At 45.4% G+C, this 17,176-nt stretch overlaps 1 protein-coding gene across 2 annotated transcripts; it reads left to right on the plus strand.

The window, feature by feature from the left end:
• Positions 1–1,073: 1,073 nt before the first annotated feature.
• Positions 1,074–8,625, plus strand: RBM4 (RNA binding motif protein 4). Of its 2 annotated transcripts, XM_049892586.1 has the most exons (4): positions 1,074–1,166; positions 2,111–2,534; positions 5,662–6,355; positions 8,194–8,625. In XM_049892586.1, exons 2-3 carry the CDS (start codon positions 2,123–2,125, stop codon positions 6,345–6,347), a joined length of 1,098 nt encoding a protein of 365 aa, XP_049748543.1. In that variant the 5' UTR covers positions 1,074–1,166; positions 2,111–2,122; the 3' UTR covers positions 6,348–6,355; positions 8,194–8,625. The 2 variants fall into 2 exon arrangements, with proteins under 2 accessions (XP_049748543.1, XP_049748544.1); XM_049892587.1 differs by lacking the exon at positions 5,662–6,355.
• Positions 8,626–17,176: the final 8,551 nt, after the last annotated feature.

Below are 17,176 nucleotides of genomic sequence, written 5' to 3' on the forward strand. Positions count from 1 at the left end.
TTTGCAAAGAGTCTTCTTGATGCTAAAATTGCTTGCTCAGTGAGTATGGGATTGTGCCAAGAAGCTAACGGAAGAGAAAGAAAATGTGATGAGGGAGCCGGAACCTCTGGAGAATGTTAATCTGATTGTACTTTGTTCATAGCGGATTGTGACTTGGCTCTTCCCTCTAAGGTCGGTTGTAGAGGTTTAAACCTACAGCTCTGGCTGATGGTGCCCAATAAAATAAAATAAAAAAAGCTTTGCTGCTCTAGTTTTTTCTCGGGGTGGGATGGGGCAAGGGAGCCGTTTTAAACTTCCATGGTCACACCGAGGAGCCATCTCTTCATCGTGGACCCCGGAAGGTGATTCCTAGAGGGCTTCTCAGCGCTTCCTGGGTAATGCTACCTTCCATGGAGCCATTGTTCCCTAATCCAGGCTGAGCCCACGACTCGATCTCAGCGTTCCTTCCACACTGTGAAAGTAGTTTTAATTGCTAGGACTCTCCGGGGGTTGTGTAGGGGGGGATGTCTCAGGGGTACAGTGTAGTATTGGCCAAGGAGGCAGCTGCTTGCCTCAGGTGGGGAGTTCGCAGCTATCTCACCTGAAGCTTGTGTCTGGCGGAAGCCATTGTCCGCACTGACGGGCGCGAGGGGGCTGGTGTGCAGGATTTAGAGGGAGACGTTTGGAGTGGACGGAATTGGTAGAAGGCAAATGGAGCGCTGAATACTGTCAAGATGTGCACGTGGAAGTGGCGAAATACGGGATCTTAACAAAGTTGGCGCTTTGAAGCTCAAGCTTGCTACACAGGAGCCCCCGCTCTCGCGGCTTAATGGCGGGCCGCACCCCGCCGGCAAAGCGCACGTTTGTAGTTCCTCCCTTACGCCGGCGTCTTAGCCAGTCCGTGACTCCGACTTCGCAAGCTTGGTATTCATTGGTTTTCACATAAAAGCTCCAGGGTTACTGACGTTTCCACCTCTTCCCGGCCTCCCAAGTAGTTGGCGTTCGTGAGGACCAATCAGGAGGAGGATCTGCAGGAACGCCTGCCTCCTATTTTGTTGGGCGGCCAATCGAGCGGTAGATTCACCTCCCCCTCTACCCAGAGTCACTGCTGCGGCCGCCGCCATTTTAGCGTTTTGTCAGAAGCGTCCGCGCCGCGAGGGAGAGCGCTTGGTGGTTTCCGCGTGCGGGTGAGCGATTTCGAGCCCCTTTTCCTCCTTTCTTTTGCTCTGTAAATCTTATTTCACGTCCATGGGCTTCTGGGGCAACGTAGTGGAGTTGTAGCCTTCGCGTCCGTGACTGAGAGCCGACCTCAGTCCGGCATTGCGCGCCAGCTTGGAGCAGCCCTTCCCCCACGGTCTCCCCCGAGAATACTTTGCTTCCCCCTCAGGCTGCTCTCCACCGGGCTTGGCGCAGCTTCCTGTCTCGAGGTCTCAGTGAGGTGACCGTGTTGCTCTTACATTTAGGAATTGGAACGTAATTTCGAAGAAATATCAGGCACTCAGACCATGTCTGAAGCTCCCTTTTCTGGCCACTCATTCCTCCATTCTACAGGAGCTCGTACCCGAGAGGATTCCCCACTCCAGGGCTTTCCTTGTGCTCTCCACACCTCCCTTTCTGGGCCAACTTACTGGTTCGTTACTTCCAAGGAAAACCCTAAAACGTAGCTGTCAGGGCCCACTTTTCCGGAAATAATGGCTGCTGCGTCTGATAGTACGAGAGGAAGAATCCAATTCAAAATTCAAGTGAATTAGACAGCCAGTCCAGCAAGCTCAGTAGTTAGACCTTTATTTTCTGATTGTACTTAAAGTGGTTAGAAAAGCCTAGTAACCCCAGCCCGTTGTTTATGGTCTCCCTTTCATCCCTTTTCCGAATCCACCTCTTAAAGTCTCTTTGTTTACTAAGGGACTTCTCTGTTACAGATGTCTGCTCATTCTCACATGCTGTGTAGTGGGCACTGTACCAGGCCTCCTTATACCATTTTCGTGTCCTTTGATTATTGTGTAGAGATGTGGGTGTGTGTGAGAAAGAAAACTGGAGGAGTATGTGACAGTGAAAGGCATTGGCGGGGTTTTGTTGTTTTAAGTGGTAAGCCTAAGGTGTCTGTTAGAAATCTTTGTTTTTTCTCTCCCAGGCTGTTGTCAGGATGGTGAAGCTGTTCATCGGAAACCTGCCCCGGGAGGCCACAGAGCAGGAGATCCGCTCGCTCTTCGAGCAGTATGGGAAGGTGCTGGAATGTGACATCATTAAGAACTACGGCTTTGTGCACATAGAGGACAAGACGGCGGCCGAGGATGCCATACGCAACCTGCACCACTACAAGCTGCACGGGGTGAACATCAACGTGGAAGCCAGCAAGAATAAGAGCAAAGCTTCAACCAAGTTACACGTGGGCAACATCAGCCCCACTTGTACCAACCAAGAGCTTCGGGCCAAGTTTGAGGAGTATGGTCCTGTCATCGAATGTGACATCGTGAAGGATTACGCCTTCGTACACATGGAGCGGGCAGAGGATGCAGTTGAGGCCATCAGGGGCCTTGACAACACAGAGTTCCAAGGTGAACCATCCTCTTTGATAGAGGGCTGAACACAAGGCTGTGTGCAGAGAATAGGTTGGTTTAGTAGAGAAAGAAGTTGGAGTAGAGATAACAGCTGTTGGGTAGTGGTGAAGAATTGAGTTTGGGTGATGGCTTTAAAATGCAGAGTGCATGGGATTTAGAGGCTCCTGTAGGAAGACCCCTGGGCTCTGGTTTGGAGCCCTTAAGGCATTTCTCCTTCTCAGTGCAGAAATCTTTGCCTTTGGAGACTTCCCAAGTTATCTTGGCCCCTCCCACCCTCGTTTTTCTTGGTGGGGTAGCTCATTGCAGAGTGATTTGTTCTGAATTTATTTAGTCTCATTGCAATCTCAGCATCACGTGTTCTTTCACATGTTAAGAACCTGGCAGAAGCATAATAAGTAACACATCTAGGAGCAGAAGAATCCCAGCTAAGCTTTCCTCACCCCACCCCAATTCATTATACACTCCCCCATAGAGATAACTAGTGGCTTTAAAGGGCTATAGGCCTTGTTGCTCGCCCTTTTTGCTTTTGTATTATTCTTGTACCAAGAGGTTCTGTTTCAAGGACCAGGCTATTGTAGCATTAAGGCTGATTATAGGAGTTTCTTGGGAAGAGGTGCTGAGATTTGGGGGGCAGTAATAGCAATGCCTTTTCATTGATTTGGGGGGTGGTCTTTAATATTGGTGAGTAGAGCAGTTACATAGATGAGCCTGATCTTGGATTAAGGCCTGTTATAGTGCCTGGGGGGCAGCATGGGTGGTGTGGATTGTCCCTTTATTTGGAAGTTACCGTTTTTTCTTGATTGATGTTCTAAACTTCCTGGGGCAAGAGTGGCAGTTTTGAAGGGGTGATAACCATGGTGAGTTGCCACCTAAATTTCCCCACTTTGGGATGTCAGAAAGAATCTTTTTCCTTTTTTTGTGATTACTACCATATTACAGGATGGTGGCACAACTCACTGCTAAGTTTTTAACCTGGGTTCCAGCTTTATTGAAATGAAGAAGGCAGTGGCTGCTGCTGCTCTGAGTGCACCTCTTGTTACGGGTCATTGCTACTATCCCCAGTGTTTTTATTGCCCTTAGATTGGGCCTCTTCTAATACCTGGAGGTCTGATCATCTTGGCCCCAAGTAATGGGTGTCCTGTGTCATGGGTATTGTTGTGTGCAGAAAGGCCTCATAGGTCTCTCAGGGCTAGTTTGTTTTCTGTTTTTAATTGGCAAGTTGAGAATTATTTTGTCAACAACTTAATTGGGAGCAAAGGCTGCTATTGTGGAGGGTTTGTGGTACGGTACCTTATCTTGAACCCTGTTGACACTTCATCATGCGGAAGGGAAGGACAGTGTGGAGTGATTCAGGAGAGATTCTTGTGTAACTGTGGGCATTTGAACGCCAGGTGAGGTTATCTTATGTCCTGTTTTCGTTTGTATTAGCCGTTCTACTGTTTTAGTAGAGTTCTATGTATATGATAAGTAATACTTTTTTCTTTCTCAGTTTCTCAGTATTGAGTATATTCTGCACGAACTCCAGGCCATAATTTTTACTGTCCGTTCATTTAAAGAAAATCTGTTTTAGTTTCTAAAAATTCAACTTCTTTTTCTTGCATCATTAGAAGTGTTAAATTATTAGGTTGTTTATAAACGATCTTTATGTCTTGCATTTGCATGGTTGGTTTTTTGGTTCCGTTTGTTTTCATTGGTTTTGTTAGGTGCCACGGTGGCCCTGTGGGCAAATGCCAGAGGGGTACAAGCTAGTATAGTAAGATACTTAAGTACTTAGTTGCTTATCTTAACTCTTGATAACTTACAACCTCAACTTAACAGGCGTGACTGTTAAACCAGGACTCTGTTGTTGTCCTGGTCCCTGCATTCCCTTTCTCTCATTGTGTTTTCTAGCCTCCCTAACCTGATTTTAATTTTGCAGGTAGAGTTGTGTATTTCCCACTGTAAGTTAGATGAGTAGCGAACCCATCTATCGACTCTCCCCTGCTTTAACTGTTCACTTCTTTGACATCCGCATGTTTGAGGGCATTGTTGCCAGTTGCATTGGAAAGCTTTTGCTGGCTTTGGATCCCTTCTAAATTTTGCGTATCAGAAAACTGATAGGTCACGTTACGTGGAAACTGCTTCTGTGAACAGGTTTACAACTTGTGAATCTCGATTTTTCTATTGTAAGTGGCTGCTCCTTTTGTTAGATTTTTTTGAAGTAATCTTCATTTCCAGAATACAAATTAAAATAGTATTGAATGCATGTTTTTAAGATACCAGATTCCTAGTTTAGGGAGAAGAGGTATTTTACTCCTGTTAAAATGGTAGTGTGGTCCGCTGACTAGTACTACTGGTTAGTCTCAAGTTTTTTCTCATTGTTCTTTTTTTTTGTGTTTTTCATAATAGTCACCTTTCAAAAAAATTCAAGCATTTTGAGAACTGCCCTGTTACTTCTCACCCAACTAGGGGCCACTAAAGTTAGCCGTCAGATTACAAAGAGTCTTTGTCAGAGTGGATATTAGGAGGAGCAATTTAAAGGATCCAGTTAAGAGGGAAGGCAGTCTTTCAGCTCCTATTTGCTGCCTCTCCCCGCCCCCCCCCGCCAGCCAATTCATGAGTGTTTTTTTCCAGAGATCTACCTTGAAACCGACTGTCCACGCTCAGCCACTCTGTCAGCGCTAACTTTAAGAGTCTTACTCCATTATCTTGCTTTTGGGGGGAGAAACTGGCCTTTTGCATTCTCTGGCTTAATGAAATCAGAATCTCGATAGTGCAGATCGACCAGAGGTATCAGAACTTACTGTGGTTTCTTTTGACGTTGGGGCATTGTCTGGAGTAGATTTTTGCCCATAGTTACTTGGCAAAGGATGATATGCTTGTTTCTGAATATGACTAGTTTTCCTCTTAAGCATTAGACGGATGTATAGCTGGAACAGTTCTTCGTTGGACTGATCTTTGCCTGAAATCAGGTCCTTGGACTGAATCTATACGTTGGGCCCCCCGCCCCCGTAAACCTTTGGCGGTCGATCAGTCCCGCATCAGAGTGGTCTCCGTAAAGCCATCGCCATGACTGGTGTCTGGGGTAGGGGCTGGGGCTGTGACTAAGAGTGATAGCAACCCTTCTTGCGTCTGTTTCTTCAAGGCAAACGAATGCACGTGCAGTTGTCCACCAGCCGGCTTAGGACTGCGCCCGGGATGGGAGACCAGAGCGGCTGCTATCGGTGCGGGAAAGAGGGGCACTGGTCCAAAGAGTGTCCGATAGATCGTTCGGGCCGCGTGGCAGACTTTACCGAGCAGTATAATGAGCAATACGGAGCAGTGCGTACGCCTTACACCATGAGCTATGGGGATTCGTTGTATTACAACAACGCGTACGGAGCGCTCGATGCCTACTACAAGCGCTGCCGCGCCGCCCGGTCCTATGAGGCGGTGGCGGCTGCAGCTGCCTCCGCGTATGATTACGCAGAGCAGACCTTGTCTCAGCTGCCACAAGTCCAGAACACAGCCATGACCAGTCACCTCTCCTCCACCTCTCTCAATCCCTACGATAGACACCTGTTGCCGACCTCAGGAGCTGCTGCTGCCTCAGCTGCTGCAGCAGCAGCAGCTGCCGCTGCTGTTACTGCAGCTTCCTCTTCATATTACGGGCGGGATCGGAGCCCCCTGCGTCGCGCTACAGCCCCAGTCCCCACTGTTGGAGAGGGCTACGGTTACGGGCATGAGAGCGCGTTGTCCCAAGCTTCGGCGGCCGCGCGGAATTCCCTGTACGACATGGCTCGGTATGAGCGGGAGCAGTATGCGGATCGGGCGCGGTACTCAGCCTTTTAAAGCTTGAGGTGAGAGCTGTGGGGTCTCCCCCCGTTCTGGTTTGCTATCCCTCCTGCTACCTAAGGGCTCCTGTTAGGCTGCCCTGCTTGCTTGCTTTTGCGGGGTCAGGGTAAGGTTAATAGCTTGGTTCAGAGGTTAGGGAGAAGTCATAACTGCCTAATTTTTTGAAATCTATAAAAATCTTTGGCCCTCATAGCCATTTTTCCAGGGCTCCTGGTAGTAGGAGTTGATCTCTGATTCTGTTTGTGCCTGGAAAACCACACAAAACCAAGAGCGGTGTGTACTGTAATTGAACTGAACCTGGGACCCAGGCATTCAGACTCAGGTGTGGTGTTTCTCAGAACCTTTGTTGAGATTCCTAGGTGTGCAGTATTACTGAGGTCTCCAAGTTTCCTGTTCTGCTTCTTGCTATGTGAAAGGTCTGATTTGACCTGTAATGAAAAAAGTCCATAACTGTAGTTAACTGGTCATCACTACTCAGGTTCCAGTTACTACGAAGACCCCCAAAATGGCATCGTCTTATTCTTGAGTACTGACATTCCTGCATAGTTGAGCCTCCGTGAGCTTTATTTAGAAGGAACTTGTTTGATGGTAAGGTGGGGCAGAGAGGTGTAGGAAAGGTATCTTCTTTTATAAAACTGAGTTCCACAGGCTGCAGAACCCAACTTCTCAGCTCAGCTCAGATTCATTCCCCAAATAAAGTCCCACCCCATTGCTGTATCTTCAAATCTGTCCCTTAAAAATCTGTTAAGGGTTCAATCTGAGTTCAGCTTTTTTTTTTTTTTTTTTTTTCAAACTTCCCACAGGGCTCGATTTGACATCCTCTCCAGTTCTTCAGGGTAGATGGTGATAAGATAAATATGCGCACACACCTGTTACTTTTACTCATTTTGATAATGTTGGAATTAGGATTGGGAGCTTTGCCTTAAGCAGATCACTCCCATCATCTTCCCATTAGTCACTGAGGGGCATTTAATACTCTTGAACCACCAGCTCTACCTTGAGTCCTCTGGCTTTTCCTCTGCCGTAGATTTTAAGCCTCATGGTCCATTTGGCTCCACTTGAATATATTCTTTTGTGTTGCTTGCCAGCTTTGGGCTCTAGGTGTTTGAGATTGCTGTTGTACTAAAGGATAATTCTCAATGCCCTTTGTTTTGAGTAGCCCCCATTGTGACCCAGACATTGCCGTTGATCCTTTATTCTGTAGTGACAGGGTGGGTGATAGCCTGTCATCTTTTCAAGTAGGACAGAGTATGGTCGTTGGATAGAAGATCACTGATTGGGCTGGGAAGAACAAACAAACGAGTGACTTGATGTGTAGCTTACACATGCCTTCTAGTACCTTCTTTCAAAAGTTAGACTGTCTTCCTTAGGCAGAGTTAGGTGCCCTGAGGTCTTAACAACTTGTTCAGTTACAACTTTTGCCCAGACCTTGAATGATTTTTACCTTAAACTTTGGTAGTAACTCCCAGGTTAAAACATACTTTTGACTTTTTACCCCTGAGAGGTTAACTGGAGCCTTTCTCTTTTTCTTCAGTGACAGTTGTGATATTGAACTACCTTCTGAGGAGTGCTAATGTTAACACCGAGAGCAGTGGAGGGGATTCAGCAAGATTCACAGTTTAGTTAGAGAAAGGCCCCAGTTTGGTACTGTGTAACCTGCCCAGTTACTCTGGCCTTCATCCTTTTTCCATTTTTGGAGGCTGTTGTGATACTGGGGATGGGTATAAGTGAATTTCATAGGAGTGTCAAGTTACCAGATTTTGTAAAGCTAATCTCTGAAGTTCTGAGTGAGAAAGCCCTTTGGAGCTCTGCTGTAAAGCCCCTGTACTGTGCTCTCTTTCAGGTGGGATGTGTGTGGGCTGAAATTCCGAGCTGCGGTTGTGCATGAGAACACACCTATCGTGGTACCCTGTCTCCGGGACGTTCTCGGCCTTGTGCGTTCAGTCCCTCAGGAACCGTGGACCTTAATTTACTTGCTGAGTTCAGATCTCCTCTGTCTTTCCTTTCCTCTCTCCTGCCCCTTTTCCTGTTCTTCAGTATGTAGCTTTCCATTCATGTTCTGTTCTCCTGCAGGCCTCACTGTGTGCAGAAACTGGTGGGGGCTGTGCTGTCTCCTCCTTGCCTCCTCCTTCCAGGGGTGTTGGATTTGGGAAATAACCTTGGCGAGAGTGTCACTGCTTCTGGGTCTTTGTGGCCCAAAGGCTTGTGGCGGGTAGACGTATAGAGTTGGATCACTTTTTTCTTTCCAATAAAATAAATGGTTTTTCAACTTGGGGTATGTGTGTTTTGAGAGAATTCTTGCTTCGTCTTATTTCTGGGTCTTTATTTGTACTTGGGAGAGAAGAAGAGGGTATAAATTTTAAGACATTAGCTTTGGGTGAACACTGGTACAGTTATTTTCAGGTGACACAGGAAAAGAGGTTATAAACGGAAGAACCCAGGCAGGCAGCCTTACTCCAGCAAGACTTCCCACTGGTCTACTTTTGTTATAAAACAAATACTTACTAGTAGTTCAGACTGCTTACTGGTAGTGCAGAGATAAAAGTCTCTCTGCTGGAGAAACAATCATTACCCACCCTTTGTGACTGCCATTTCAGTCACCTACTCAGTTAACAGATCCAGCCTGACTTAATTCCAGGGAAGAGGCCTGCTTCCCAAAGTGGGCGATCATTCTTCTCATGTCATGTGGGAAAGTGAAGCTGTGGCTCCAGCAGAGCATCCTGCTACTTCTCTAGGCCAGTAACACCTTTTGATGACTTATCGTCTATTTGTATATCAAATCCATTGCCGTCGAGTCGATTCCGACTCATAGCGACCCGATAGGACAGGGTAGAACTGCCCCATAGAGTTTCCAAGGAGCTCCTGGTGGATTTGAACTGCCAACCTTTTGGTTAGCAGCTGTAGCTCTTAACCACTACGCCACTGTGGTTCCTATGTGTATAAAAAAATAGCTCTGCCAAAATCCAGAGAATACCTGAATGGACCTCAGTACTTGCACTTACAGTGTTTAGGTGATGGAAGACCCATAGGTGAGCGTTAGGCTAGATTATTAAATGATAAGGATGGGGACTGAATGCAGGGAAGAACAACCACACTGTTTGTTTCTAGCAAAATAGTGTTTGTCGTCCAGATTTTTTTTTGTCTACTTCAGCTTACTCTTAACTTCAACATACAGGGCTATCTGTGTTCAGGTAGGACTTTTCCAGAAACATTCACTCAACAAATACTGAGTACTTAGCATATGTAGGCATTATGCTTTTAGGAAAGGGGTTTGGTGGGAGATTTAAAAAAAAAAAAAAATCTTTAGTTGAGTAATTTCTCAGATTTTTGCATTTGACTGAGCCTGCCTAATTCATAGATGGAAATAGCTTTATAATGGATACAGCATGTAACTCACTATGTGAGGCCCTTCCCAAGTGTCCTATGTGTTAACTGATTTAATCCTAGCAACCTTTTCTCTCACAATTTTTTGTCTTCCCCCTCCCTCCCCAAATACAAGTCATTGCAGAACATGGAAGTTGGTGAAAGGTCAGGAGTAAGATGAGCGTTACAGGAATTTAAGGGATTCGGGGTGGGAAGAGCCATTAGCTCTTCCAGATGGAAAGTGGTCAGCAACAGATGATTTATTTCTAGAGCAGGTCCTTGCCCTGCATTTGTCTTGTTTTTTGCCTTCCTGGCTGGGCTGGTTCTCTTTGCCACTGCTGCTTCTCTTGGAGGGCTGTACCTACTTTGATCCCTTATTTCGGACCCATCGTCGATCTATACTTTTACATACCCCTTGGTCTGATGGTGGAGCTGGCAACTTTCAAAGAGTGGAGACTAACAACAGTATTCATTAAGTTGTCAAACTTTTGAGTCTGGAGCTTGTATTTTCGTGGGGCAGACAGAAAAGTACATACTGTCAAGTAGAGAGTTCTGTTTAGATGGATAGTCAGTGAAGGCTTTTCTGTGGTGCTGACATGTCTCAGTAGATGGACCAAACCAAAAGCTCACCCTCAAGTCAGTTCCAACTCAGGGATGTTGCAGGACAGCAGAACCGCCCCAAAGGGTTTCCAAAGCTCTAATCTTCATGGAAGCAGACTGCCACGTCTTTCTCCTGCAGAGCAGCGGGGGGCGGGGGGGGTTTGAACCACTGACCTTTCCTGTTTGCAGTTGAGTGCCTAACCACTGCACCACCAGGGCGCCTCGTAGATTAAAAAAAAAAAAAAAGATTGAACGGGGGTAGAATAATGTATTTTTACATTATAAAACAAGCTGGTTAAAATTAATTTTATTAAAGGGAGTCCTTCCTTGTGTTTTAAAAGCCCAATCTCCCTGTAACAGAGATGCAGTTCTTCCTATGGCTTCCAGAAACTAGGCTGGCTTAATGCTACACTCACGATGTAGCTCTTCGTAACTTTACTGATTATTGAAAGGAAAAATACTTCATTAAGAAAAATAGTGAATTCTAAAAATGTTTCTTTAAGAGGTGATTTGAAAGGTCTTAACTCCTCAATATTTAAAATTTAAGTTTGTTGACGTTAGTACTACTTTTTAAGTTTTCCAATCAGGTGTCATCTCTGAGTTGAGTCCACACAGTCTGCTCTGTGTAACTGACAAGGTTCTGTTGCCATCGTCTACCTCAGGCATGGTACAGTAGCTTCTCAAGAGTCAGAATAATCCCTTTTGATGCACAGCTTTTCCGTAGTCTTCCGCCATTGGTCATTCTGTTCAGTAAAGTGCAGTTAACATTTATATGAGCAAACCGGTTTGCGGTTTGGTCAGGACTTGCTGATTGCCTGCTATGTTTAAGTCAGCCTGTGGAGAATGCAAAGATGAATAAGGCACGGTGCCTGTATTAGGTAGTGTTCTCCAGAGAAGCAACTAAGAGGATATATAGAGAGAAGGAGACCTTTGATAAGGAATTCACTCACGTGACTGTGGGGTCAGGCAGGCTGGAAACTGATAGGATACCTATATTACACTCCTAAGGTGGAAGCCTCAGTTTATGCTCTTAAGGCCTTCAACTGATTGCATTAGGTCCACTTAGAATTAAACGATTATAGATGTTAATCACGTTAACAAAGTCCAGCAACACCTAGACTAGCGTTTGACCAAACCCCTGGCTGCCGTAGCCTAGCCAAGTTGGCACAAAACTAGCCGTCACAGTGCCTGTCCTCACCTTGCCTTTACAAGGTGGTTTCTGTTGGCCTTGGGTGTGCAGATAACTGGTGTATCCCTGGAAGTCTGGAGGGGGTGGGAATGGTCACTATTCTGTAGTGATTTTTGGCTCAGTCTGGCTCCAGGAGGGTCAGAGGACCAATGAGGGCAGGGTTTTCAGGGTGATCTTGGGGTCTGATTTTGCTATTAGACTGCGTGAATTTGACTTAAAGTCTTCCAGGCAATCCCCGAAATTGAGGCTGACTTGGGTGAATGCTGAATTAATCAGGCTCCTTACCCTAGAGTGACATCAGGAGTAAACTGAACAAGGGGGCTGAGTACTGAGAGGCAGACCTTTTGGACTGTGGTGTTGAGTGCTGTTGTTGCAGACTCCTGGAGTCAAGTTTGCTCAGTACTCTGAGTGCTTAACAGTCTCAAGCAGAGGCAAAGGAGATTCCTAGAACGATGACCATGAGAAGTCCCAGGACTTCTCTGCTGTCAGCTTGGAGAACAGTAGTCCAGGTTAAAGGAGGAGAAAGTCAAATTCCAGGAGGCAATGTCTCCAAGACAAATACTGTGTGTCAATATGTGGAGGGCATTTTCTGTTCATTTGGAGAGTTACTGACAAAACCAAACCCGTTGCCATCGAGTCAGTTTCGACTCAGAGCCCTTGCAGGACAGAGTCGAACTGCCCTATCCTAGGCCGTAGTCTTTACAGGAGCAGACTGCCACATCTTTCTCCTGCAGAGCACCTGGTAGGTTCAAACCGCAGACCTTTGGTTAGCAGCTGAGCACTTAACCACTGCACCACCAGGGTTCCCTGAATTACTGATATATAGAAAATAAGTGAAAAAAGTAAGGTAAATATGAACTGCAGAGTAAATAAAAATGTACAGTAAAATGCAGTTAATGTGGCTTAACTGTGAATGGTGTTACATAGGCTGCACTGAATATTAATAAAACGATAAAGATCTGATTACATTGGGAGGATGAGTGGGGGCAGGTGTGGATGGGTGGGGCAATGTGTCTAAGAGCAAAGCCTTGCTGTTCCATAATAGAACTCAATAGATCATTCCTGAAAGTGGCAAGTGGAGGACTATGAGCATCTTCTTCAGAAACATAAAGGTAAGGAACAACTGAAAAAAAGCTAAAATCACTTGCCTCTGGGAAGGGCTGGGCAGGGACTTCCCAACGCTGTGGCTGCTAACCGAGAGGTCAGCACTTCGAATTGACCAGGCGCTCCTTGGAAACTATGGTGCAGTTCTGCTCTGTCCTATAGGGTCTCAGGAGTCAGAATCGACTCGACGGCAGTGGTTTTGGTTTTGTGGTGGTGTTTGCTTTGTTAAAACGTACTCATGAAATATTGGATAAAAATATTTTGTCATGCTAACCACTCTCTTTCCTGTCTTAAGCCAGATGAGATGATGGCTTAATACTCAGAGAACCTTCCAACCTCTCACCAGATGCAAAACTTCTGGCAGGAGTAAACCTGTATTACTTCTGGCAGGTAAATAGCACCCCTGAGATGTGAGGCAGGGATGGTGCACCCAGCCTGACAAGAGATAAGACACAAATGGAGGCAGAGCTTAGCTAGTGAGGAGAACTGTACGAGCCGAATTAAGTGTTTTGTTAATACTCCTGTTTGACTTGGCAAGGCCAAAAGAGGGGTGCTGAGTATCTGCTCTGTCTGATAGGGCTTGGTTCTTCGTTAAGGCCCAGGCCTACTGGTTTCCTTCGGTACCTCTGTGTCCAGCATTGTTTGCACTGTTACATGACAAAATGAGCCCTCTCTGAATTTTACTCTGTAAGGAATATTGACACTGAACGTCAGTTTGGAGCTTCCTTAGTATAAAACTTCCAGTCTGATCTGTTTGATCCAGGCTAGTACAAGGGGAAGGAAAATGCCTTTCACCTAGTGGTTTGGGCCGAACTAGGACATCCTGACATAAAGAATCAAAACAGTTTGAAGGACAGACTTTAGTTGTTGTTGTTAGGTGCTGTCGAGTCGGTTCCGACTCATAGCGACCCTCTGCGCAACAGAACGAGAACACTGACCGGTCCTGCGCCATCCTTACAATCGTTATGCTTGAGCCATTGTTGCAGCCGCTGTGTCAGTCCACCTCGTTGAGGGTCTTCCTCTTTTCCGCTGACCCTGTATTTTGCCAAGCATGATGTCCTTCTCTGGGGACTGATCCCTCCTGACATGTCCAAAGTATGTAAGATGCAGTCTCGCCATCCTTGCCTCTAAGGAGCATTCTGGCCGCACCTCTTCCAAGGCAGATTTGTTCGTTCTTTTGGCAGTCCATGGTATATTCAATATTCTTTGCCAACATCACAGTTCAAAGGCATCAACTCTTCTTTGGTCTTCCTTATTCATTGTCCAGCTTTCACATGCATAGGATGTGACTGAAAATACCACGGCTTGAGTCAGGCACACCTTAGTCTCAAGGGTGACATGTTTGCTCTTCAACACTTTGAAGAGGTCCTTTGCAGCAGATCTGCACAATGCAATGCGTCTTTTGATTTCTCGACTGCTGCTTCCATGGCTGTTGATTGTGGATCCAAGTAAAATGAAATCCTTGACAACTTCAGTCCTTTCTCCGTTTATCATGATGTTGCTCATTGGTCCAGTTCTGAGGATTTTTGTTTTCTTTATGTTGAGGTGCAACCCATACTGAAGGCTGTGGTCTTTGATCTTCATTAGTAAGTGCTTCAAGTTGTCTTCACTTGGAGCAAGCAAGGTTGTGTCATCTGCATAACGCAGGTTGTTAATGAGTCTTCCTCCAATCCTGATGCCCTGTTCTTCTTCATATAGTCCAGCTTCTCGGATTATTTGCTCAGCATACAGATTAAATAGGTATGGTGAAAGAATACAACCCAGACACACCTTTCCCAACTTTAAACCAATTAGTATCCCCTTGTTCTGTCCGAACAACTGCCTCTTGATCTATGTAAAGGTTCCTCGTGAGCACAATTAAGTGTTCTGGAATTCCCATTCTTCCCAGTGTTATCCATAATTTGTTATGATCCACACAGTCAAATGCCTTTGCATAGTCAATAAAACACAGGTAAACATCCTTCTGGTATTCTCTGCTTTCAGCCAGGATCCATCTGACATCAGCAATGATATCCCTGGTTCCACGTCTTCTGAAACCAGCCTGAATTTCTGGCAGTTCCCTGTCAGTGTACTGCTGCAGCCGTTTTTGAATGATCTTGAGCAAAATTTTGCTTGTGTGTGATATTAATGATATTGTTCTATAATTTCCACATTTGGTTGGCTTACCTTTCTTGGGAATAGGCATAAATATGGATCTCTTCCAGTCAGTTGGCCAGGAAGCTGTCTTCCATATTTCTTGGCATAGACGAGTGAGCACCTCCAGCACTGCCTCTGTTCGTTGAAACATCTCAGTTGATATTCCATCAATTCCTGGAGCCTTGTTTTTCACCAATGCCTTCAGAGCAGCTTGGACTTCTTCCTTCAGTACCACCATTGGTTCCTGGTCATATGCCACCTCTTGAAATGGTTGAACATCAACTAATTCTTTTTGGTATAATGACTCTGTGCATTCCTTCCATCTTCTTTTAATGCTTCCTGCATCATTTAATATTTTCCCCATAGGATCTTTCACTACTGCTGCTCGAGGCTTGAATTTTTTCTTTAGTTCTTTCAGCTCGAGAGATGCTGAGCGTGTTCTTCCCTTTTGGTTTTCCATCTCCAGCTCTTTGCACATGTCATTATAATACTTCCCTTTGTCTTCTCAAGACGCCCTTTGAAATCTTCTGTTCAGTTCTTTTACTTCATCAATTCTTCCTTTTGCTTTAGCTGGTCGACCTTTGAGAGCAAGTTTCAGTCTCCTTTGACATCCATCTTGGTCTTTTCTTTCTTTTCCTGTCTTTTCAATGACCTTTTGCTTTCTTGTATGGTGTTCTTGATGTCATTCCACAACTCATCTGGTCTTTGGTCACTAGCGTTCAGTGCGTCAAATCTGTTCTTCAGATGGTCTATAAATTCAGGTGGGATATACTCAAGGTCATAATTTTGACTCTCGTGGACTTGCTCTGATTTTTTTCAGTTTCAGCTTGAACTTGCATAGGAGCAATTGATGGTCTGTTCTACAGTCAGCCCCTGGCCTTGTTCTGACTCATACTGAGCTTTTCCATTGTCTCTTCCCACAGATGTAGTCAATTTGATTCCTGTGTGTTCCATCTGGTGAGGTCCATGTGTATAGTTGCCGTTTATGTTGGTGAAAGAAGGTATTTGCAATAAAGAAGTCATTGGTCTTGCAAAATTCTGTCATTCAATCTTTGGCATTGTTTCTGTCAATAAGGCCATGTTTTCCAATTACTGACTTCAGTAATGAACAATAAAAGCTTTTCTGGAAAGCCAAAGCCACAGCCTGAGAGCTAAGATGCCAAGACAAATTTCCTACAGAGTGTCAGCATGGTGCAGATATGAAAGAGGGAAGGCCCAGGGGAGCCAGGGAGCCAGGCTTTGAATGTATGCCTCAGGTAAGGACCAAAGATTGATGGAATGAGAGCAGGTTTTGGGATATCAAATAAGTAGTATATTTCATCAATTCTTAGACCCAGTGTTTTTCCCACATTTTTTAACATCTGAAATTTGAATGTCCCTGATCGCCATGCAGCTCTTCATTTAGTTGGCGGTGTTTTATTTCTAGTGGCACAAGGTAATGGTGCACCTAAAAATCAGTGATGTTTTTTAGAAGGGATATGTTTGGCTACGTTCCTAGAGGTGGGATGGAATCTTACACTTTGCTGCCTGTCAAATTGCCCTCAGAAATTAATCCAGTTTATACTCCCACTAGCAAAGTAGTGAAAGGGTTCCCCTGCTCCCTCGCTGATGCACTTGATCTTTTCTAGCCTGATAGATTAAAAACAGTATCTCATAGTAGTTACAATTAGCGGCTATTTTTTTTTTTTTTTATAAGTGAAGATCATTATGTTTTTAAAAGCCATTTGTATTTCCTTTGTGTCTTTTCACATTCTTTGCTTTTTAAAAAAACTGGGTGTTGGTCTAATTAAGGAAGCTAGAGAACGTACGTATTGTGCCAATGGTCTTGAAGTCTAATTTGAGGAAAAGGCCCATGTCTAGTCAGAGGACAGCAGCCACAGTGGTCCTTTTAAAACGTGCATCAGACGTCACAGCTCAGCTCCTACTCCTTCCCCTTTGCTCACTGCCTCAGCCATGCTGCACACTGATCTTTGAAGACTGTCAGGCTTTGGTATTTGCACTAGCTGTCCCCCTAGATAGCCCTAGTAAAGTCATGTTTTCTCTAAACAGCAGATTTGAGTTTTCCAGGTGAAAAGAAAGCTGATGAAAAGTTTTCAGGACAATATGAGGGCAGGAAAATGTTAACTGGTTGGCAAGAAGAGGGGGCAGAAAGGAGAAGAAGGTGATAGAAGAGGCGCTGGTGGGGAGAGTCTTCTTCATGCTGCCCCTGCAGACATTGGCAGGGCTTTTCCATTGCTGGAAAGGAACGCTCTGCAGTTTCACATGAAACCCCCCTACTTCTTCCTTGCATTTCCCCAGGACCAACAGTCTTAGGAAGACTGAGCCAAAGAATTTATTCCTTTTAATTCCCTTTGCACACTGCCCAAGGCAGATGCAAAGGCTGGAGTTCCCCCAGTGTTTTCTTGGGCCCTCGTCTCTCTCCACTCTCCTTCTA

The sequence above is a fragment of the Elephas maximus genome, chromosome 7 (assembly GCF_024166365.1).
Source record: "Elephas maximus indicus isolate mEleMax1 chromosome 7, mEleMax1 primary haplotype, whole genome shotgun sequence".
Taxonomy (NCBI): Eukaryota; Metazoa; Chordata; class Mammalia; order Proboscidea; family Elephantidae; genus Elephas; species Elephas maximus.